This window comes from Pelecanus crispus, chromosome 13 (assembly GCF_030463565.1).
Source record: "Pelecanus crispus isolate bPelCri1 chromosome 13, bPelCri1.pri, whole genome shotgun sequence".
Lineage (NCBI taxonomy): Eukaryota > Metazoa > Chordata > Aves > Pelecaniformes > Pelecanidae > Pelecanus > Pelecanus crispus.
In genome coordinates, this window is record NC_134655.1 from 2,575,585 (window position 1) to 2,599,379 (window position 23,795).

General features: G+C 46.2%; 1 protein-coding gene across 1 annotated transcript; it reads right to left on the minus strand.

Annotated features, from left to right (window-relative positions):
* Positions 1-5,859: 5,859 nt before the first annotated feature.
* On the minus strand, positions 5,860-23,220 carry LOC104024506 (ligand of Numb protein X 2). The gene is made up of 9 exons (XM_009489339.2): positions 22,820-23,220; positions 19,981-20,207; positions 18,383-18,579; positions 16,700-17,068; positions 14,168-14,350; positions 12,930-13,104; positions 12,550-12,760; positions 7,451-7,609; positions 5,860-6,096 (listed from the first exon to the last, which is right to left on the minus strand). The coding sequence occupies exons 1-9, from the start codon at positions 23,218-23,220 to the stop codon at positions 5,961-5,963; spliced, it is 2,058 nt and encodes a 685-aa protein (XP_009487614.2). The 3' UTR covers positions 5,860-5,960.
* Positions 23,221-23,795: the final 575 nt, after the last annotated feature.

Here is a 23,795-nt window from a genome sequence, read left to right on the forward strand (position 1 = left end):
GAAAAGCGTGAGTTAGATCCCGAGAGCCAGCTTAGAGCCTGGCTTCTAGTAGTGAAAAGTCTCATCCCCAAATAAATTTCTTTATAGCTACAAAAAAAAGTCTTCTGATTTCTCGGTGGCCGGTGGGCAGCAGGCGAGGAGGAACTGCTTTACTGGTGGGCCACAGGACCCTGCTTTGGGCCGACGGCGTTGAGACGCTGTCGCCCGTGTTTGCGCAGGGTGTGCAAGGACTTCAAACCTGGGTTTTTTTTCTTTATCCATTGCAGAAATTATTCTATATTACACCTTGAAGTGGGAAATCGACGGAAGACCCATAGCAAGAGCATGAGTTTCTCTTTAATGTAGTTTTGACTAACTTCCTTTTTTTTTTTTTTTTTTTTTTTAAACTAAGAGTTGAGCTGGATAATCTAGCACAGTAGAGAACATGAAATCCCATCTAGCAGTTTGCCCTCGTGGGGTTGGGCTATTTCTATGTGGTTATCACCAACACTCCCGTGCAACGCATTCCTTCCCCCTTAGTTCTCCAAATAAATTCAGTCAAATTCCAAAGTTTGTTTGCACTTAGTATTGGTTGGGGAGGGTGGCAACAGAGATGTTTCTGGGTGGGAAGACCAGGGGAAGTCATTTTGAGGGGTTTTGGTACCTCTAGGACTTAGGAGACTGCACTGCTGTTTGTGTGAGTCCGCAAGCGTCTCATTTTTAATTATCTTGTGCTACTTTGACTTGTTATTTAAAACTCTCTTAAGTCTTTGCTTTAAAATAATACGGTTCTGAAATGTTACTTTTTTTTTTATTGTAATCTTGCAAGTCCGAGTGTCATGTGAAGCTTACAGCCTTAGAGACTTGAGCCAGCATCGCACTACGGTAACAGTTTCTATGCTGTGACAGGGCAGTTGAGGAGCCATTAACTGCAAAACTTGTGGGGAGAATTAAAAAGAGTGGGTTTTTTTGTTTGGTTTTTAACGTAGCTTTTTAAACGTGCTTTGAGATCACGGGAAGCGTGCGTGCAGTGGGGAGGTGTGCACACAGAACCCGAGTTAAAGGGCAGGGCCTGGAATCGGGCTTGGAAATATTCCTCCCTCTGCAGCCGCGTCAGAGCTCCGGTGGAACCCCGCGCGTTCGGAACGCGGCATCCCTCGTGGGCGCCTTTTCGGGCACGAGGGGAGGGCAGTGGTGCCTTGCTGGGCGGCGAGCTGCCGCCATCCCGGCTCCTGGCAACGAGCGGGTGGAGCGAGGGGAAACCCCGGGGCCGGGCTGGCGGGTTGCAGCTGCGCTTGCCCCGCAGCTTTCGGGAGCTTGGGCTGAACTGGCTTTCATCCAAATCGCGGCCTGGCGTGGGCCGAGGAGAAATCAAAACAAAAGCGGCGAGAAGGTTTCGGGAGCGCTTGGAAAGACGCTCGTCTGGGGCGCGGCCACGAGCGTGCCCACCCTGCGCTGCCGAGCGCGGGCTCGTTTGCACGCCGGGGCGGAGGGGCCCAGCGCCCTTGCCTGTGCCTCCCGAGAGAGCCTGTGTTCTGTAATTATGAAATCGGATATATTTATTTTTTTGCCAGAACATGAACTCTGAAATTGCTAAGGCAGCTAGCAGCAAAGAAAAGGCCAGGCAGGGCCCCCCCAGGGCAGTCCGAGCTGGTTTTTGCCTGTCTTGAACCGGGGTAAAATGCTGGCACTAGAGCTTTATGCTCAGGTAAGGCTAGGGTTTGGCCTTCCAAACCTTCCAAAGCTTCCTTTAGCTCTTCCATTTTTGCCTGCTGAGGGGGATGTGGTGCCTCTCTGGGGGATGGAGCTACTCCGTGCCCGCTCCTGTCGTCTCTTGCTCTGGTTGTGGAGGTGCCAGAAGCACCCTGAGCTGTAAACAGGCCCAGTTAAGGGTGATCACATCCAGCCTGCACCCTCCCTCTGCACCTGCGCTGGTGGGTGGTGGTGTGGGAGAGGGGATGGAGAAGTTTGCGTAGAGGAGTCAGTGCTGCAGCTGCCTCTCGCGGGGTTTTTTCCAGTGTTTAATTTACAGAGGGACCCATGTCCTTCACTTAGCCAGCTGACGCTGCCAGAAGCAGCTGTGAATTTAAGGGAGAGAGTTTGCAACGGGTTTATTTTAGTGAACTACACAGAGGTGAAATGTTTGCCTTTAATGTGTTAGAGAAGTCTAAAGGTGGGGCTTTGGAAATAATCTTGACTTGCAGCAGGTAACTACTGCAGGTTTCACGGTCGCATTCCCTGGGGATGCTGAATGGCGACTCTAAAATTCTCAGAAAAGAGGCTGGTTCTGGGGCTGGTGGCATCAGTACTTGTCCCGGCGTGAAGCCGGAGGTGAGAAGCGGGCCCGGGCGTTACTGAGTGCCCGACGCTCCCGGTGCCGCCAAGAGGGTGAACTTCACAGCCAGCTCACGGTGGAGCGAAGGCGTAGGGCATCGTGGGGCACTCCGGCGCGTCGTTCAGCTCCTGACAGCGCGAAACGGGCGCAGCGTTACGGAGGGGCGAGGCTAACTTCATGACGCTCGCGCAGCAATGCCGTCTTTCTCCCAGACCATCGGACGCCGCCGTTCCAGTCAAGGAATTTTTGTGCTGCCTGCACTGCAGTAGGAAAAATCACAACAAAACCTAACCCGGCCCCCCAGCCTGGACGGGCAACTCCTCTGGGAGCAAGAGCGGCAGCCCCAGCCTTGCCTCTTAGGCGCCGAGCCGCGCAGCACGCCGAATCGGGGAGCTAAGCCTCGTTAGATGAAGCTCGCTTTATTCCCTGCGGTAGCTTTTCAGTCCAGTCAATTCTGAGCCCCGCCGGCACACGGGGGCTGCAGCCGGCCTCGCGGAGAGGAGCAGGGGCACGACTGAGGGGAAGGGCATGGGGGATTTACGTGTGTTCGGGTTTTTTCCCCAGTCACAGTGTATTTCAGGCTAGTCCAGCTCTTTTCCTGGGAGAAGCAGAAGAGAGTTACGCTAGTTCCTGCCTCCTGGTTCTTGGAGAAATGTCTGTTGTTGAGGTGACCTATTCTGGGGGCGTTAGCTGATACACTGGAAAGAAAGGTTTAAAAAAAAAACAAACCACCTCCAAGACATGTTTTTCAGTAATATTGCAATAATTTATAAAGGCATCAAAAGAAATTCAACATCTATTAACAAGCTGATCTTGGAAACAATACTTAAATTACTAGGATGTGTTGGTGAAGTTGAAGGCACTGTGAAACGAGATGGAGTAATAGTAAAAATCGTGCTGCCCTCTGCAGCGTCCACTTAAACTGTCTGACCACCAGCTGCATGGCTTTTTCCTCCTGGACTTTACAGAAGTGATACTTGGTACAGCTCAGTAGGAATCGCCCTCTCTCTTATCTACATAAATATTTACTGTTCCATACCAGGCCCAGGTTCTGCGCATCGATTGGAAAGAGACAAAAAATTGCTTCAGGTTTTTCTGTTCCTTTGTGGCAGACAGAGGTCGAGCGACCGGTTTTCCCCAGGCACCTTTCTGACTTCGGAATGATTTTGCTCTCAGCATTCAGTAGGAACAACAGGAAAAAAATCAAAGGCCCCAGAGCCCAGCTGGCCACACACAGTTTCTGCTGTCAAAGTCCACGGCGATATTTATCGACCAGAGCGGCCACACCGTGTGCCGGGGAAGCCTTGGTGACGACTGGATCCTGGGCTATTTCGCTATGACAGACTGCGATACGAGGCCCTGCTCTGTACTGCCTTAAGCTAACAGCCAAGGGAGGTGAAATCGCTCCGTGTGTAAACCACCAAGCCATCGAGCAAGGAACACTCCTGCTCTGCAGCAACAGCTAATTACGAAGTGGCCAGCCCTGAGAAAAGCACTGCTTAAGACAAGGACAGGCACTTACCTGCAGTCACTTTACTACACCTAGGAATTAAACATTCGTTCTAGCTAGCATTTTTACAGGGGAGAGAAACTCCGTTGATTCGTACAACCTGCGCTGGCTCCGTACGAGGTGCGGCAGAACCGGCGTAAGAGGAAAGATCTCAAAGCAACCTGACTTGAAAGCTCTGTCGTTTTTACTGCCAATTAACCACTTTCTTAAAAAAAAAAAAAAAAAAAAAGCAGGAATTGCTTTACGTGGAGTTGTGGATTTTCCAAGTAGGAACATAGCAAGGTGGCGTAAGTCAAACCAACCCGCTTTGGCTTCAGTTCTTTTATTCTAAATGTCAGCTCTACAGTGGCTCTGAACCGAAGCCAAGCTGTCCTTCTGGAGGGAGCTTCTTTCACGCAGCTGGTACGACACAGCCGAGGCAGCCCGCTGCCCTCTGAGCTTACCCTGAGCCAGGAGCCGATCGTTTGCTCCAGCTGCAGGAGGGACGGGAACAGAACTGCAGGAGCTCATCTCACAAGCCTGACGGCACAGGCGCTGCGTCAGGTCTGTCCTCCTCCTCCCCCCTGCCTTAACTCTGCAGCTGATCGCTGGGAGACTGATAAAAATAAGATGGCACCCGGGGGGAGAGGTTTCTTTTAACAAGCCCGTTTACTTGATTGTCTACCTTCTGTGGGAAAAGCTGGTCATTTTATTGAGGCATAAAAGCAGGGAAACCAAGCTGAGGAGGGGGATGTCAATTAAATTCCTTATTTCTGGCTGCTGGGACGGATGCACTCGACTCCTTAACCAAACTGTACCAAACTACTGCCAGGCTCCGAAGGAGGCGAAGGCCAAAGCCGTAACCGGGCCAAGAACTTCTGTAGTTCCAGTCTGCTCTGTGAAAACCCCCAAAGCAGCGGTGCCACAGCAGCGATGCGTATGAGCCTGGAACACCGATCATGCGATTAACACATGAATAGCGGGTGGCTTTTCCATGACTCGTTTATCAAGGAACAAAGAAAGGTGTGTACAAGGAGTCTCACGCACCACCTTTTCCATCGCATGTAATTTGACTACGAGCCAAGCACTTTATTCCGTAAATCTGACGGCCGGAGCGAGCCTCCATCGCTCCCTGCGTGGTGGTGATCTCCCCCTGAGCTGGGGCACCTCTCAAGGGTGCTCCTCGAGGCCGAGACCCCTCACCAACTGCAGCTCTTGGGGAAGCGACCGGCGGCGCGCGTAACCTCGCGGTACGGTTACTTTGATTTGCGTCTCGGTAGTTTTGAATCGTTCTTCTACCCTTCGTGCAGTAAGAGTGAACCTTGCCACCGAACTTTTGTTAAAGTCACACTTTTACAATACCGTATTTCAATGAAACCACTTTTGCCGATACCTTTGACGGTGGTTCTTTAAGCCGTCTAAAATCGCCCAATTCGCGACAAATTTGCGTCGTTGGCAGGATCCTAAATCGGGATTTGTGACAGCTACCTGGTGACAGGACCTTCATAAAAGTCACCAGAGCTCCACCGTGCTAACCTAGCAGCTCTTCAGCTGCCAGCCAAGACTTATAATTGGGTGTTTTTTTAACATATAAACACATTCATTAGGTTTCATAACCTAAAAATATCAAGATTGGGGGCTGTAGGAACTGCTTAATTGGGTCCACACCCTTACAGTTTTATTGGTGGCTTTTAAAAGCACGCAGAAAGTGACTCAATGTCCAGGAATGGAAGTCAGGGACCAGTAGCAGATCGGTATTAAACTAGCAGGGGAAATCAGAGAGTCATGCCTCTTTTGAGCTGTTCAAAATCTTAAATGGAAAGCAGAACTCTAAAATCGAGGAAAGCGCCTCAAAGGCGATTTGTAGAGAAACACTGGAAAAAGAGCTTTCTCTGCAACACCAATTCTAAAGAGCTTTAATGAGCCCAGGAAGCTACAACAACTGTTCGGATTAACCATTACTTTGAATCCAACAACCAGATTTGTTGATGACCTCAGCACAGTAAAGAAATGTTTTCTCCAAAAAGGAAGCTAAAAGTCTTCCACGGCAATACACCGTGTAGCAAGAGTTCAGCATTCCCTTGGTTTATCTGGCATGTGTTTAGCTCTGCGTGATGGCCAGCTGATACCTGAAACTGTTGTGTTTTGTCTGAGCTTTCACACGAGGCTTCCCGGCCAGGACACCACAGTAAGCGTGACTTTGTTCCTTTGCTCCTTCAGCATTGGGATTAGTTCCGAGTTGCTCATTCCTATCGCTGGCACTCCGTTTACTGCCACTATTTCGTCTCCGCACCTAATGAGAAGACAGGAAACATGACTTGTCAGGACTTAATTATTGTTAACACTGCAACCTAGGACCCTCAAGGTCATCTAGCCCACCCTGAGCCAAGATCATCAAAAGCTGAAGCCACTTTTTCACTAGATGGAAGATCTTAAAGGTCTTTTCCAACCTAAACAATTCTGTGATTCTAAGATGAGGGGCAAGGAGTGGATGCAAGCAGAGGGGTTGCTGTCAGAGGCTTGCTTCCAAGTCAAAAGGGGCAAGGGAAGAGGAGGACGCTGCTGGTACTTGGGTGACACAGCAATGAGGGGCAGCAGCAGCGTGACCGGCTGGCTGGTCAGCAGAGGGAAAAGTTACAGAAAACGAATTTGTGCTGATAAACGCACTCATCACCAAGGTCGCTCCTACAGCTACTTGCCTAGCAATCGTTAAGGTGAGGCGCTCACGACGCCGAAGCAATGCTGTCACGTTGTAGCTCAATACCACGGGGGTTTCCGCGCCCTGCCTGATCTGCCCGCCCCATGGCACACCCGGCCGCCTGCCGAGCGGTCGCACCGTTCGGCTGAGATGAGGCGAGGTGCTGAAGCCAGCCAGCCACCTTCCTTGTGTCTAACGGGGAGAGCGCGCTGCTGTCCTGGCGCTCGCACGGGAACCCGGCTGCGCCCCGTCCTCCCGCCAAGGCTGTGACCCAGCTCCATTCTCTCACTCCGTTTTCAGGGGAGCAAAGCCCAGCTCCCTACACTGAAGCTACATCCCCTGCAAGGCAGCAGCCTCATTTCTATTTTTTTTTTTTTTTTTTTTTTACAGTCCTGCACTTGCAGCCTGCTGCACGCTTGCTGAGAAGCCAGCTCTGTTGGTTCCCAGAGATAACGCTGCAAGAAAGTTCTGTGGGGTCCTCCAGCTCCACTATTCACTCCTCCCCTCGCTGCAATTACTAACAGAGAGGTCAGCAAAGCTCGTTTTAAGTTTCCTGCAGAGGACGGCTTTTGTTGCTTCCATTCGCATACTTTTCCTAATGCAGGAGATTTTATACTCTGGAACCTCCAAGATTCATCTCAAACATTCCCTTTCTACCTTTATCTAATTACTCAGTTAAACCCTTTCCAGCCTTCTAAAACGCAACTGTTAATTCCTTTTAGTTGCACCTTTATAGAGAAACCAAAGCACTCCTTAATATAGGACTTTGTCACAACTTTGGTAACAGTATGAACTGCACCAATGAGGGTCTAAGAATTAGAAGTAATTAACTCTTAGCTCAACTAGTTAAAAGGGTAAAAGACAGCCCCTCAGTAAAATGGTGCACGCTGACATAAGTACCGATCGTGTTTCTGGCACAAACACCAGAGACGTGCAGGCCCGTACGTACTTCAGTTTCCGGTCTCGGAATGCGGGAGTCCCAGGCACTATGGTTTTGATGAAGAATGGCTGGTTTCCTTTGCTCTCCTCAAAGCCTCCAACAATGCTGAAGCCCCAGCTTTCCAGGTTGCCTTTACTAAGGACAATATCTTGACAGCAGTGAAGGTAGCTGTGAAGACAGGCACGGTCAAAAACAGAGAAAGCTTAAGAGTGTGTTTCAAGGAAAACTGCCCTCCAGAAAATTGTGTTTTCCTTTGCAGAAAGCACTGCTATGTAACAGCCTCTTACTTATTTTCTTTTTTTAAGGACTTGAGGCAACCCCTTTGCAGGGCACGTTACAGCGATAATTCCCAAATCTGACGATGCCAGTCCTTTAGAAATCTTTTCTCGGTATTGTCAGTGCTAGTTTAAGAGTTAACAGAAAATGACCATTCTCTGAAGGGGTTTGTGACCTGAAAGATTCATTAATAACTTCATGAATTCTGCTAATGAACGTGCACAGTACTAGTAACAAAACCAAATTAATCGTGAACAGCAGTTACACCCATGCAATTAATGAGAATCGAGTTTTGTTTTTTTTTTTTAATTTCCATCTGTATACTACACGCTTGGTACAATGAAGGCATTCAGCAGCCACGTATCACTGATGGAAAGCAAACATCTGAGGCATGGCAGCCTTTCTTCTACTAACTACCAAATCGGAATAGGAAAGGTCTTTCCTGCAGGACCTACACCCGGGATTGCTGCGTACTCCTCGGAGAGCGAGCACAGGCCACTTGTTTTTGGATGCCAGCCGCTGAGGTACGTCTTCTCAGTGAGCCTGGGGTGTGCTGCAGCGCTAGGGCTGCCTTGGAGAATGGGATACATAAGCACGAACAGCGCTTGCTCCTTGAGTTTGTAGCACAAAGACACGCGCAGCCTTTGCGAGGCGTCTGAAAAGGTGTGGCAGGAGCGCGGGCAAGCAGCTCGTGTACTCTGGCTCGCAGTCAGGTTACATTCTGGCACCGAGGCGCTGCCAGAGCTACGCTGTGTGAAACTGCCGCTGATCACCCCGCTGAGGTATTCCAGCAGCTAAACTTTTCCTAATAAACGTTTTTGCCTCAAGGGCTTTGCTTGAGCAGTTTGCAGATGAGTTTCAGATTTCAAAAGCCTTCTCAGTTAACTTCTCACTAGAAGAAAGATCCAATTATCTACTTTCAAACTGTAATTTACTTTTGTATGAGTTTTTCACGCATAAACGCTGGAAGACCCAGCTCTAGCTTACTGATGCCTCCATGGTTTTCTTCTACTGGTATCACGCAAGTGTAAAAACACAGCTACGAGAAACGTATGTGGCAGCTAGTACAAATAAATAGCCCAGAGAGCAAGTGGTAAGCACTACGTCAGCATAGAATATAAATAAAATCATTAGACACATTCTCCAAGAGTGGGAAAAGGACGTTCACTAGAAATCAGTTTTCAATATGAAAAAGGGTTTATAGGAAGAGAAACATTAATTTACTGTAACAGAAAATGACGGTGGGAAGCGGATTTTAGACTTTATAGAGAGTAAAGGTGCAAGTTTTATTCTGACAAACACCCTGCTGAGTTTGCAGTTCTGCACCCCTTTCAGAGTTCGTGGACTGCATCGCTCCAGCGGGGCCGCGGCAGGGAGCACCTGACAGTTGTTGCAGAAAGAGCTCAGACTTCACGGAGATGGACTTCAGGTAAACCTCAAGGAAGAAGGCAGGAGGAAAACTGCTTTTCCACCCCCTGAGAATTATCCGTAAGCCTCGCTGTGCACGGTTACTGTTTTCAAGTGTCAAAGCTTTTACAGGGAAAAGATAAATCAATCTGTAAACTTGGTATTTCTGCTATCTTTAGGATTCAGTGTGCAATGACTTAGGACACCCCCCGCCTCCAAACCAGCATTTTGAGACAGTATAAAATACTACCAGTAGCTGGTATTGATTTAATACAATACTATGAAGAAATCAAGTAAAGTTCCTACGCTATCTTCTGTGACATAGACAGTGATGATGATAAGCATTCAGTAGCAATAAGTAGTAGCATACAATTCACTGGGAACACTCACTGCTACCATTAATAACAAAGCAAAGAATGGAGAAAAAGTAAGTTTACAAGGACAGCAGAGCTACTACAGTTGTATTACAAGACAAAAAAATCCAAGAAAGATACCAGCCACTTCAGTACAGCCAATACTAGTTGCCTGAGGTTAGACAGAAAAATATTACTACGCTGTTCCTCTTACAGGGATGTTTGTATTTTCATTGGAAGCGCAGCACTGACCATGGTCGGCGGTGGAAGATGCTCCAAGCTTACACACCAAATGCTGTGGTGTGAAAGTAGCCTTAGGGGCACAGAGTGTTTTTCTTCTAGGAAGAACGTGACCAAGATGCTCCTGTTATTCCCTCTGTTACCCAGGGTCCCAAGAAAGGCGCAGGACCAGGGCTGTCACCTCTCTGCTAAAACCCTTCTGCCACAGCAGCCTGGCGCATTACCCACGTTCTGCAGGGGGGGCTACAGGGGCCCCACGTTTCAGAAACAGCACATCACCAAGCACACCGAGATGACAGGCAGCATTTGACATAAACAGAAAACCACAGATAGAAGAATCGAGGCTGGAATTAAACACTGTGGCCTCAAGTTTTGCAATGGCTGAATACACTTCCCTAGCCTTCAGCACTAACTTTGACTCCAGTCTTTCAGCATAAAGTTTGGCTTCAAACTAGAAAGAAATGGGTTTCCTCTAAGGACAAAAGGATATTTCTGCTGGATCGGAGTAGTAACTGGAAAAAAGAAAAAGCTGAACAAAACCAAAGTCGCACACGCCATCAGCAATAAGCTTTAAACTTTCACACCGTACTGCAAAATGTTTTAGTGTACTGAGGCTACGTCTGCTTTAGCAGGGCAGCCCAAAAGGAACAGATCCAAGTGGAGTAACTGGTGCTGAGGACACAGGGTCTAGTTTTGGTACATTTCAGGGGATTTTCTGTAATCTGATGTTAGTGTGGTACACACAGGGTCTGTTCGTGCCAGAGTGCAATGGGCACTCCTCCACAGCACTTCTGGTTTGGTCCCATTCAAAAGGAACCCAGTTTGCGCGGGTCAAGGCCTCTCTGCAATGTGAACTAAAAACAGCAAGTGAGGACAACTGGGATTCTCACTTCAACAGCGCATTCCTGAGCCAAACAAAAATGCCAGCGTACAGGCACCCTGAACATTTCCAGGTGACAAACAAGGGTGCCATTTCAGTTTACAGATTCTCAAGCAATAATTAAAAATAATATGATTCTGCCAGCTACAGTGTCAAATATAAATACCTCGCTTAGCTGAAAAAAGCAGATTCTTAGTGGCTTTAGGGAAATCACTCATTCTGTGGATGACCAGCTAGTTGCTACCAGGTCTTATTATGAGTGGATGGGAAAATGAATCATAGAATCATAGAATCATTTAGGTTGGAAAAGATCTTTAAGATCATCCAGTCCAACCAAGAGTGGGAAAGCAGAATTACAGCCATTTTTACTACTGGAAACAAGGAGGAAGATTTTGTCAGATCCTGAAATGACATAACCTTGCTTTGTGCCTCCTAACCACCCTCACACCCACAGAAGAACGGCAGACAAATTCAGATGCCTGAATTCAGATCGGAGGAAGAAAGGAAGACTGAAAAGCAGAAAGGGCATCTGACATCATTGCTCCTTGCTTCAGTAGCAAGGTACAGTAACAGTCAAATGAAAGGGGGCCGACATTAATACCGGCAGCAAAAGAATTTCAAGCAACGTATTAAATGGCAGGTAATATTGGTGTACTCTTGAAACGAAGGCAGGTGACCAGTGAGCAGAGCAGACTCCAGTCCCTGTAGCAGAAAGGACGAGGAAGCTGCAAGCCACCAGCCATGCAAATAAATTGGAAAAGGAAGAAGGGAGAAAGCACAGCCAGGTTTTGCCTTGCTATACTTCACTGCAGGAGCACCCACGAGGAACAAACGCCAGCCAGTATCCGAGGGTTTGTACGAGGGTTTGGGCTATCCAGGTGCAGCTCGGGCTAGTTCATACCAGGCCTGTGCAGAACAGACAGGCTGATTCCCTGGGAGAGCAGAGGAAACTGGTAGGACGGTGCTGAGTACAAGCCAAGTTACAGTCGCTCGAGACACAAAAGCTACCTTCCTTGGGCTGTTTGTTTAGCATTTACAGGCTGCTAAGTAACGCAAGGGTAATGTAACAGAGGCTTTGTTAGTATTTCTTCTTTCAGGTGCCTCAAGAAACAAGGCTGTAAATAACCTGAGCTTCCCGCAGAAGGGTTTGGCTTCACCGTTCCACGTGCATCTCCTGCACGATCCTCCTCCAGTCAGCTGGAATGACAACAGACTCTGCCTTTCACAGCTGAATGTATTTTGATGAAACTGCAAAAGTGACCAAACCAGAGGTTCACCTCTCCAGGAAGGAGTAGAAATTCAAGCTTTCAAAGCCCCAACCCTCTCATCTGGAACTTTCCACGTTGCTGCTAAATCTGTGCTAAGTCCGAAGCTTTGCAGTAGGAAAACTCAGCTATTCAGAATTGTTTCTGCTTCGTGCTAAAGATGACACAATTACGACAGCCAAAAAGAATCAGACTGAAAGAATGCCTGCCCCTAACTGAGATGATCAGATTAGAAACTATAAAACAGCACAGGTATCTGTTGGCTTCTGTTATGCGATCCGGAAAGAGCCACAGAGCGATTTCAGTTAATGATATCTTAGCAGAGACTGTATCTACATTGACTGTCAACTCAGTGCCTCAAGTGCCAGAATCTATACTTCTCATTTTCTGTGTCGGTTCTCTCAGGAAAAAACAAAAAGGTTTTCAGGACCTTCTGAAATATGGTTACCGTCCAACAGAAGTGGGGGAACAAGGGGTCACGCCATAAAAAGCAGTGGAAGTTTGTTACGCATATATTATACTGGTACCTCATTGACAAAAAAGGCCTTCCGCTGCCTTAGAGCTAAATGAGAATACCAGCAAGGCTTCCAAATCAACCAACAAAGCAATTAATTTCTAGTGTTTGAGTGAAAGTCAGCTCTGTGACTGAACAGATGTCTATACAGTATAGTCACCAGACAAACGTACCTGGGCAATCCGAGCCATGTGATCCAGAGGGGAGACCAGCTGAATCCTTGCTCCTTGATGTCCAGAGATGGCTCTGTCGAGTTCAATGAAAGGATTTCCAAGGCTTTCAGTACGACTGAGTGGGAAGCTGCATTAGACTTCAGTGCTGAGACAGCTTCATAGTAGTTCAGATGAGTCAAATCAATGCCATTTATGCTCAAAAGTACATCTCCTGTTGATTAAATAAGATAGGATTATTACAGACCTTTGGCTATGAGGCCCATTTCTGCCTCAGGGTCTCATGTGGAGCACTGCTTCCAGCCTCACTTTAGTGTCCAAGTCCAACTTCCACTGAAAAAAACCCAGTTCCTAAAGGATAAAGGGTCCGAGAGCCTCCTTACCTCGCTTGATTCTGCCATCCCTGAAGAGGCATCCGATGGGCTGCACGCTCGTTACATATATAGGGAGCTTGTTTTTGTTATCCCTTCCACCTCCAATTGTTATTCCTAAAGATTCCTTTGGTTCCTTTTTTATTGCGACCGTCTTTTCGTGACTTACGTATCCCTGAGGTAAATCCTACAAAAGGAATGACAGTACAAAATGCACCTTCATTAATGCAATTAAGAGGAGAAGCCCAGATCTGGGAGAAAATAACAGAACATCTTGTATCCTTAATCCAGATGGCAAAGTCAGCTTCTCATGTACTTGTTCTGGGCAGAAATACTACCCTGTATTTCCAAAGTGATACCACCACGACTGAGGCGCTGCTCTCCTAATGATCCCACATTCATTTGCTGTAGAGATGCTCGCTCTGAGAACAATTTTGCACTGAGGAACAAGCTGCAAACTCATTTCAAGGCTATTCATATCAAGCAATCAACCTCTCTGACTACTACTAAATGTTTAGGTTGTAGTGAAAGCACACGTTACAGCATATGCTGTAGAAACAGTATGTAAATTATATTCTAGGATTAAAGTCAAGGAACCACACTCCAGCCATTTATGACAGCTGCTTAGAAACTCCAGAGACATTTAAACACGAAAGTCTAAGCAGCAAGTTTTCTCACTCAAATGGAAGTTCTAAACATAGAGCAAATCTCTCTTTGGTGCAACAGACTGGCGAGTCTCCTCTTGCTCATACTGTTTCTTATAATATGCAAGCAGGTGGCAGACGCAACGCTGAAGTCACAGGAGCACTACAGCGTAATTGCTGTAGTTTCTACTTCTGTACCATAAAGCCGTCTAGCTCCAAACCAGAAGCATAACTTAGCGTCATCGCACAATGCCCTGAACGTGTTGTGCTCGACGGATGTCAAGAAGCAAGTCCAAGCGTCTCACGGATGGTAAATTTCCCATGGCCCTTTCCAGACACGAAAGGATTAAACACTGGTCCTGCATCAACATTAGAGACTTTTGAAGAAATTTTGACATATTTTTCCCTAAAAAATGTGTTCCCCAGTAGACGACAAATGTACAGTTCTCCAGTACCAAAAGCCACAAACCTGCTGCTTTTCAATAGTTCAGGAAGAAATGGAGCTCCTGATCTGTCTTACATGATAAATCACCATCACAGAGCAACCATAACAGATCTGCTAGACCAAGAAAAACCAGCGCTTTTGCCGTAATTTACAAAACTTACCTTCTGGTAGTTAGATTTTCGTCTATAGTGATTCTGGTCTAGTCGTCTCCGATGGTGCACCGGGCTTCCTCCATTGCTGCTGCTGCTGCTGCTGTTATTTGATGTGCTGCCATCTTCTACTGGGTCCGACAGCTGCACGCCTGGCTGCCTCAAGACGACAAAGTTCACTCTTGATTCAGTGGTCTGCCAGAAGAAACAAAAAGAGTCTAAATAAAATAGATAGAAAACTAAATCAGAAATTAGGGTTGGCCCCTGTCATTTTCGTGGGGAGAAGGGTTGGCATCGGTTTCTACAAAGGGTCTGAAACAGGGCTATGCAACGAGATGCAATGTTTTTTGTGAAGAGCCACAGAATCCTATGGTGAAAAGAAAAAAGGAATTAGCAAATGTTAGTCAGAAGGAACAGGAGTAAATGCAGGCTTCACTCATGCCTCCCTCCCCCACAAATGCCAAACAAGAGAAAGTGGAAAGGGATGATTAATCCCTCCGCTTCGGTACAGATAACCAAAATAGCATATTGTGTTGTGATACAAAATGAACAGAGGTAGAATGCTGACTGGTCCACACGATGGATGACCAAGATACGAGCACTGAATGCTTTTTCTTTTATTGTAATGAAACTTGTTAAAGCTCTTTCCCTCCCAGCTTACATACCACGTCTATTGTTCAACATCTCCCACCCATTTTTTTTTCCCAGAGTACCTGAAGCCATGACCTTTTGTCAAAGACTGCTGCTAATTGAACACTTAACCAGCTGTATGTCTGGCCTTGGCAGAACTACAGGGAAAGTATTCACTATTGTTACTTCTCTTCTAATTTGGTTTGTTCTTTGAGATAATTTGACAAAACCTTATTGTGAAGGACTCCATTGGGGTAAGGCGTATGTGCTTTCTTGGGGCACTTCCTGCAATGGATGAGAGAAGTACAGTTGCCGCTCTCATTTCTTGACGTCGGACCCCATTTCCCTGGTGCCACAGCACGCTGGCAGCAGTGAATTCCCTGCACTTGGAAGAGGGACTGCATCAACTGTCTTTTTTTTCTCTTTTTAAACTAGTACAGGGGAGTTTTGTTTTCTGAAACAGAATTTAAAAGCCTCTTGCCTCCAAAGTCACATCAGATAGAGCAATTTTTTTCCAGACAAGTTGGCACACATCCATGTCTTCGTAAAATATATTGTAAACATCACGTCCTAAGACGGGGATTTGCCATCCCCTTCAACCAGGAGTACCAGACTATGTACAGAACATATAGCTGTGCATGTGTATATACATAGCTGTAAATGGTACTTTACAGTACAGGTAGCAGGACTCTTTCCTGCAAGTGGTTTGCAATCGAAATTAAAATTACATTTAACCAAGAATTAGAATTAGCCCTCAGAAGAACAGATAATGTTTGGAAGACTGTCACAGTTTTACACAAATGTCACTTCAAAAGGAATTCAATCCCCAAACCTACTGAAGCTGGTTCTGAGACTTTGGTTACTGATTTCAGCGGGATCAAGGAAGAGTTCCTCATACGGGAGTTATGCTTGCACATTACAACAGAAATACAGAAGCACTTAATGGGAGGTAAACAAAATTCTAAGAGGCCATAGAATGGAATCACATATATAACATAAAAAGGATCTCAGTACTGGAACTCTGCTCTTTCTCTTCTTTTCTCCCATGCCACTGCACTCCTCTGCTGATTACCAGGAAGAGAACTGGCTCTCCCTCACTGCTAACCTCAGATCCTTTCCGGGATATAAACAGTATGTGATGAGATGTATTGTGTCAGGATCTTTAGATAAAAACAGAAACTGGAGGTCATAGCCTAGGGAGATAAAGAATTTCAACTGATCTACAAGATATCTGCTGCACACGTAGCAATCCTTAACCAAAATTCCTTGCCCACTCCTTTCGCCAAAACATTCGGCATGCTGCAACAGGAGTGCATTCCTATTGCACAGGGAAAGACCACCTCTCTTCTGCCCATTGAATATTTTAGAACATTTTTAGCCTGAGGTGCCTCATGTTGTTTTCCAGAGTCCCTTCCCAAATACAGGTAAAATGGGGAGAGAGGGCTTCAAATCACTCAAAAGGGTTCTGTTCTGTGCTGCCAGCCTACCACATCTCCCAAACACCTTCAGTTTGACTGTTTGAAGCACGAGAAGCTGTCCTAATCTCTCCTAATTTCTCTGCTGCGTGCATCTACACAGTGCATACGAATATTCACTCTGCAAGAAAGGCTCCAAACACCACACCACAAAGGAGATCCAACTGCCTTAGCTGAACTAAAGTGCCACGAGCAACTGCCTCGCTTCAGACTTGTCAGAGATGACTCACAATGGATTCCCACTCTTCATGTTTATCTTCATTTGGAAGCCATGCTTCCCACACATGCGCAGGGAAGTCACTTTCCCAAAGACATATTTCAGGGAATGCAGTTTGCTCTAGTGTGTTCTGTTAGCCCTTGGGTCAGAACAGGAGGCCTGCCATCAACGCAGACAGCTGCGGAGTCATTAACCACAGAACCTCACCATGTCATAAATTACCTGGATTATCTGGGCAGCAGCCTCAGGTGTTCCTTGCCTCAAATCCTGGCCATTTATTGACAGGACTCTGTCATTCCGACTCAGCTTTCCATTTTTGGCTGCCAAACCTCCCTCTAACAGATCTAGAATAAAAATCCCTGCCTCGTCTGTCTTCCTGATCAGTTTGATTCCCAAGGGCTCAGATCGGTCTCTCTTTATCAAGGTAACGTGGATCACTTCACGATTTGTAGCGGCAGTGGAATCCTGCTGTGCAGTCTTATTGGAAAAACCCTTCTCCTGCAGGACCATGAGGTGGAGAACAGGACCTGGGTGGCGCAGGAAGGAGACAGCTTGGCAGTGAGTCACACTGCTGATGTTGACGCCATTCACCTAGAAAGACAAACAAACCAGAGTTGCTAATCGGAACCTACTTAATTTAGGTACTGTCCGCAGTGCGGAACATCACGAAGTTGGAGACAGGGTGGACAACTTCCTGTGCAATGCCGTGACTGAAGCAGCTGCTACTGATGCACGTTAGAGAGCAGAGTTTTCTAAAAAGGAATGCAGAAGAAAGCAGATGAAATTAGACAATAACTGATGGCGAATAGCTGAGGACAGGGACAAGACAGGACAACTTGCATAACTAACAAATCTGAAACTGCAAAACACTGAATCATGACATCCATCCCACGGCAATGCAGAAGTGATTTCCCTTAACTTCCAGCGTTCAATACACGCTTGGAGGAAAAGACTCAAACTGGAGACTCCCCACCCTCACTTTTAAACTGAAGAGTGGTCCGTAGTCTACAGGCTTCTGGAATCATCAGTCTAATCATGCTTTTACCAAGGTAACTCTGAGAATCTACTTTTCGCTTTGTCTGTTGTCACATAAGACTCTGTGCAGTCTTCTTTTAGAATGTTAATAGGGCTGCTAAGTGCAGGGACCTGCCCTACTTACAGCCCAGTTAAGACTGAGACATGTACAATTCAGCTGGAGAAAACAGAAGTTACTCTATTGGTCTATCTAAGAAACCAACTCGGAGATCGTATCGGCCACTTTTGCATGTGGGGCTGCCAGTCTGGACTGAAGTCCACAGTCCAACAGGATAATTAGGTCTTTATGGCTTGATTGGGCAGCCGTAGCCGGGAGGTGCTAACAGTTCTCACTGCATGGAGGCTTCACTGCTGCATACAAGCTTCTGTCGCCTCGATCAGCCCACCGCCATGCAGCGCGATTAATCTGGGAACTAATCTGGCCGTGGGTATGAGGTTGGTGCTCTTTATTACTCACATTACATATCTGATGCTTACTTCGAGTCATAAGGTCTTAAACTGTGGACCTGCCCATTGAGAATATGCACCTTAAGAAACATAGCAGAGCAACCAATTACAAGACTTCCTAACTAGAGCACAGTCCTTTGGAGAGAAAAGGTGCTACTGGCTGAAATTTATCAGACAGAAATCTTTTTCCTTTATCCAAAATGCTATCAAATGTGCAAGGTAAATATGAGTGTGACTGGAAGGAACCTCAAAAGTCTGCTTCTCAGCCCCAGCAGATACACAATGCTGCTGACACACAAGTCTGATCAGTGCTTTTAAACCCTCAGCTATAGAGATTTCCCAGTTTTTCTAGGCAACTCTTCTTCCCGAGCCCTCGTCTCAAGCCAAGAGAAGCAACTGGACTACCAGTGGGGTTTTACGTACCTCAAGAATATGGTCCCCAGGTGCTATTCTTCCATCTGCAGCAATGACAGAATCCCGCAAGACTTCCTGAACAACAATGTTTCCTAGTGGGGTGTCTTTACCCCCAACTATCCTCATCCCCAGCTCTTCCTCCGGGTCTTCTCGATGAATTTCAATTGTGGTCGTTTCAGCCACAAGACTAGTTCTCTGAGGAAGGTCTGATTGTGGAAATTGAAGAGAAAAACCAACACATTAATAGAATTTTCCCTCACATAGCACCACAAGATTTGTAACACTGGCAGGTTGTGTTCAAAGTAGCATCTGGAGGGAAAGCAGCTGTCAGGAGAGGAAAGAATAGGTCAGATTAAAAGCTTAGAAAGCCCCCGTTTCTGTACGGTTTCTCCAGAACGTTTCCTATGTTCTCCTAGCTTAGGGCAAATTTAAACTCTGTCATTATTATTTCTTGAGCTTTATTAAAGGGCATTGAGTATGTTTCACTTACCATTTAGAGATTTATTTTTCTACTGTGACAGCTGGCCTACTGGAAGTGCACACATAACAAATGCCAATTTCCGCGATGCCCATTAGAAAGGGGACTGAGCTGTAATTACTGCTCTGCCGTTGGGGTGACTTTACCACAGGCAGCTCACTGCAACTTCCCCCCTCTAATCAACTTTCCTCCTCTTTTCCCATCCCCCTGTAAAACAGGAGTAATGTTTACCTATTTCACAGCATACTGAAGACTAAGCAATGCTTCTCAGACACTTTGAAGATGAAAGTTGTTGTTAGCAGGTTGTATTAAAATCTACCACTGCAACATTTAGGCAGGCCCAACACTCTAATGAAGCCAAGCGCACTACCTGTCAGGGTGAACTGCAGTTGTCACACAAGAGATGCAAAACCTGCCGCAAGTGTACTTCGGGGAAAAAGCCAACAGAGAAGTAAACTGACCTGTGTATTAACTCTGGCATAGGCACGGCAGTTGCCAGCTCCAGCGCCCGCACGCTTGGAAACTGAGACTAACTTTGAAACAAGGCACGGAGATTTCCACGCTGCTGCCTTCTAGCAGGGGTTGAGACAAGCGGTTCTATACTGGACATGGTTACTTTTATCTGCAAGGGTTTTATAACCCAAAAACTAAGTTATGCTATAAAAAATACACTTGCTGCACACCATTAGGGAGGTACTGACCACTCCAGGAAACTGTATATTTCACTTTCTTACCAAGATTAAGAAGAAGCTGGAACATTTCCTAATTACTAATTATGCAGCTTCTGCAAGCACTTTAAGTGCTGCATGTTCCTACTGACAGGGACTGCCCTTGTTCCTGCAAAGAATACTGCAAATATTCACTGCAGTTTAACAGATTCTCCAAATTGTTTTGCACAGACAGTTTAGTGCTTGTGAGCACATCCTGCCACACCTGATGCACGTGAATGCATCTCCCTTCTGCTCAAGGACAAGCTGAGGAAAGAGGTTACTCTGATGGCTGCTAATGGCTGAATAGCATTGAGGATATCTAAGAATGTTGGGGACACTTTCAAAAATTGAATTGTCTGAGGTAATTACCTCATTTTTCTGTTATAAAAGGTAATTACATTTCTGTATCAAACTCTCACCTTCTTCAGTCTCCTCAAAAGCTGGATTAACCAGTCCCGGCTCTGCAGTCCCCAGCGATACCACAGCAGCTGCAGAGCTTTCTGCCACAAGTGACGATCCTCCACTTGGTACCTCGGGATCCTTGGGCGTGTTTGTCTCCACCTTGGTAGGAGGATCTTCCTTCCCTTTGCAAATGGGATTCTTTTTCCTCTGTAGTTCAGATTTGTATTTCTTGAAACCAGGACACCTAGAGAGAGATTGTCAGTGACCGTAAGTGGCTAGTCTCTGCCTGCGCGGTTAACCTAGCACATGCAAGCTCTGACTGACAAAGGTATGTCAAGAAGCGTGTTCAAGATCTCATCAGCTGCCAAGTTTGTATCGCAGATGCTAAAATTTATTCTCATTTGAACTTCAGCTTCTACTTGTACTAGTATCAGCTTCTGAGCGGGCTTGTTATTTTATTACTTTCAATACTATTATGCAAATGATTTAAAGGAGAACATAATAGGAGCAGGAGTCTCCCTTGCTAACTATTTACCTGGCAAACACTCAGTGAAGAAAGCACTACCTCTTAAAATATAAGCAAATGCTTAGCTCTGCCCTTTTAGCGATGACTGTGAACTGTATCTTTATGCAAAGCAAGTGGCTCAAGTTTCAAGCTCAACCTTGAATTAGGCTTTGTTTTTAACCAACCAGTAACATGCAAGAGCAGCAAGCGAGGCTTGCTTCTTTTTTTTGCTGAATGAGACCTGGCCCTCAGACGGCGCTCCACCTTCAGTCCACGCAGGTGGTGGCTCTCCTTGAATGGGAGCAATTTAGAGGAGCCTATAATCCCACTGACTGCTTCCCACACAGAGGTTCAAGAAGTAATTCCACATTCAACAAAATGCGCTCTGTATGCAGCTACACCACAGCCAGCCTCTCTCAGCAAAAATGAGCGAGGAAAAACAAGCTCTTTTTTTAAGAGTACTTATAAAAAAGGTGGCAGGTGAGGAGGGTGATGACTGGAAAAGCATCATTTTGAGAGACATGAGTAGTATTGGGTGTTTACCAGAGTCGCTTTTCAAATTAAACTCAACTATTTACATTCTGGCTAAACAAGTCTCATCCCAGTATTACTTCCTCTGGTTTATTACTAGTTACTTATTCTCCAAGCAGTAAGATGACCCTGAAACTTAAAACCAGAAGCTGATTGATCCATTTGTGCACATGTCCCCCTTAAGATGTCGAGAAACAAATTCATTTTGCAAAGGGCAGAGAAATCCCCCAACAAAACAAGTTTCTAGATGCTTCATATTTCCTTAAGTCTCCTGCTATCAGTTAATCTCACTTAAAACTAAACAGCAGGAACATCCAAATCCCAGTGAAATTTTTTTCTCATGTTTTTTTTCATTTGTCAGTCTAACTGTGCTCACAGTCCTGGTGAAATAGCCTCAATTTTTAGAACACACCCTCCCCAAGGAAGATACCAAGAACTATGAAATGTGTAAGAGAATGATAATAGTTTCCAGTCAGGTCTCTAACGTAAACATTTAAGGGTGCCTCTCTCTTCTGTGTTTAACTCCTGTGCCAGAGGGATTAAGAAGTGACAGAAGTTTACTGACACCAGAGTAGATTTACAGAGCAGAGAGGAAGGCCCAGCCCCAGTCTGGGCCATGGCCCCAGCTACCCAACAGCTGCACAACCGGGCAGCCCTGTCCCCATAGTCCAAGCATTCAGCCCTGCCTGATAAGAAGCAAGCAGTACAAAGAGTTAGTTCAAGAAAAAGGAGATTATGAGCTTTCACAGATCGAGGGAAAGGGGCACATGAGCATCTTCTGTCACTTCCCCTGACTCCAACACAAGCTCTCAGCTTGTGGGTACCAAAGACGAGCAAGAACCGCAAGGATACGTCCTAGGCTGGAACTGCAAAGGTATCCTAAGCGTAATTGTTCCCTGCACACTGCTTGGCCTCTTTTTAAAATAGGGTATTGCCACAAAAAGCTACGACATAGCTGAAGAGAAACAATCCTGTTGCATTTCTCATTGCCCACTGACAAAGTACACACTGCCAATGAAGGTCTGCTTCCGCCCGCAGTAGGCCTTGTACTTAGCTCCCTTCCCTGCAATCATTAACTAGGTAGGAACAAGTGTTCTTCAAATGCCGTGGCAAGAGCTCTTTGTCACCTGCACTTCTTTTAAAGCTGCAATATTCTGCCTGCCACCAGTTCAACCAGCAGTGGAAGCACCAAAACCCATCTCTGCTGACAAGCGCAAGGAAAAAAAAAAAAAAAAAAAAGTATTTTTCATTTGCTTCTCTTTCTCAGCAAAAGAAAGAGAGAAGATAATGGAATTATAAGTAGGTGATTCAGCAACTGCATAATGTGCAGCTTGGAGGGACTTACATTATTTGGATCAAAGACTTATGTATTGCACATCTTAATTGGACCAATTAAACTGGCAACACTGCACGATCCCTTGCTTCCAGAGTGTTGACTTTGTGCCTGTCTTTCTTCTCTGTGCAAGTGAAACAAGAATAAGCATGTTTATAATAATTTTCAGAGTCAGGTGCCCCAGATCAGGACACACAAAATTATATACATTTGATAGGTTTTGTGTCTGCAGACGACTTGCATGCAAGCAGGCAGGCACCTCATGCTTCGCGTCTGTAGCACATGTGAGCTGGCCTCCCTAACACACGCACGCACAATTACGCTGTCCTCACCCACCCACCTCTCTGGCCTCACCCTCTGTCATCTTTGGTGCCCCATCTTGCCCCAGTTTAAGAACTGTTCTGAGAATGGACCTTTCGGGTCAAGAAGCACAACAGACAGATGGCATTACACAAGGAGCAATAACATAATGTAAATGGGAATGCACCTGTTCTGCAGATGAGCTTCTAGTTCACACCGCTGCATTGTCTGCTGACATTCTGCCTTGAAAGGACAGAAGACGATCAGCTTATCCAACAGGTTTCGTACTAGAAGACTGGACTTGTGGCACTGCTGGAAAGAGAGCTTTTTCCGATCCATAGGACAAAAGTTATACTCCTGCATGAAGTTTTCAAGGCACTTGAAACAGTACGTGTGTCCGCAGGGGGTGTCCATAGGTTGGAGCAGAGGCTGAAGGCAGATATGGCAGATGAGCTCATCGTCCACATCATCCTGGAAGTTGTAGAGATGATTGTCCAGCAAGAGGTGGAACTGGCCACATTCGCAGCAGAGTTCGCTAACTTGGGACACGTGTTCTTCTGCTACGGGATCAGCCATGATAGCCAGCATCAGGCACTCTCGGCCCAGCAGCGAAGCAGCTTGTCACGTAGCAGCTGTCTGACAGAGGACCTCTAACGAAAAGGAGAGAAAGAGAGATTTCCAGCCAACTGTCTGCTCTAGATCTAGCCAATTAAAAATGTAATTGTATTCCTGCCTTAAGTTCCTTCCAGTATCTTCACCCCCACCTACTTCCCTTAGTGTTCTTCCTTCCACAGCAACCCTGTGAATGATCAACCCAGGGATCAGAGAATGCAAGGACCTCATTCAGGAAAACGTTTAAGCACATGGATAAATTGAAGCTTAAATTACTTTACACACATCGGTGACAGAGACTAGATAAAACCCTGCCAAACGTGAACTAGAAAAGCCGAGACAAAAGCTGCATGTTCTTGAGGGAGAACAACCCACAGACGGAAGGGAAGGGAAAGAAAGGATAACCAAGATAGTGGTTTTTAAACTGACAATTTTTCTCTCTGGCTTTCCAGATTATATCGAATATTTTAAAGCTATGTATGGTGAACCATCCGTTTGGGGACTTCCAGTTGTTTGGGGTTTTGTTTTGTGGTTTGGGGCGGGGGGAGGGT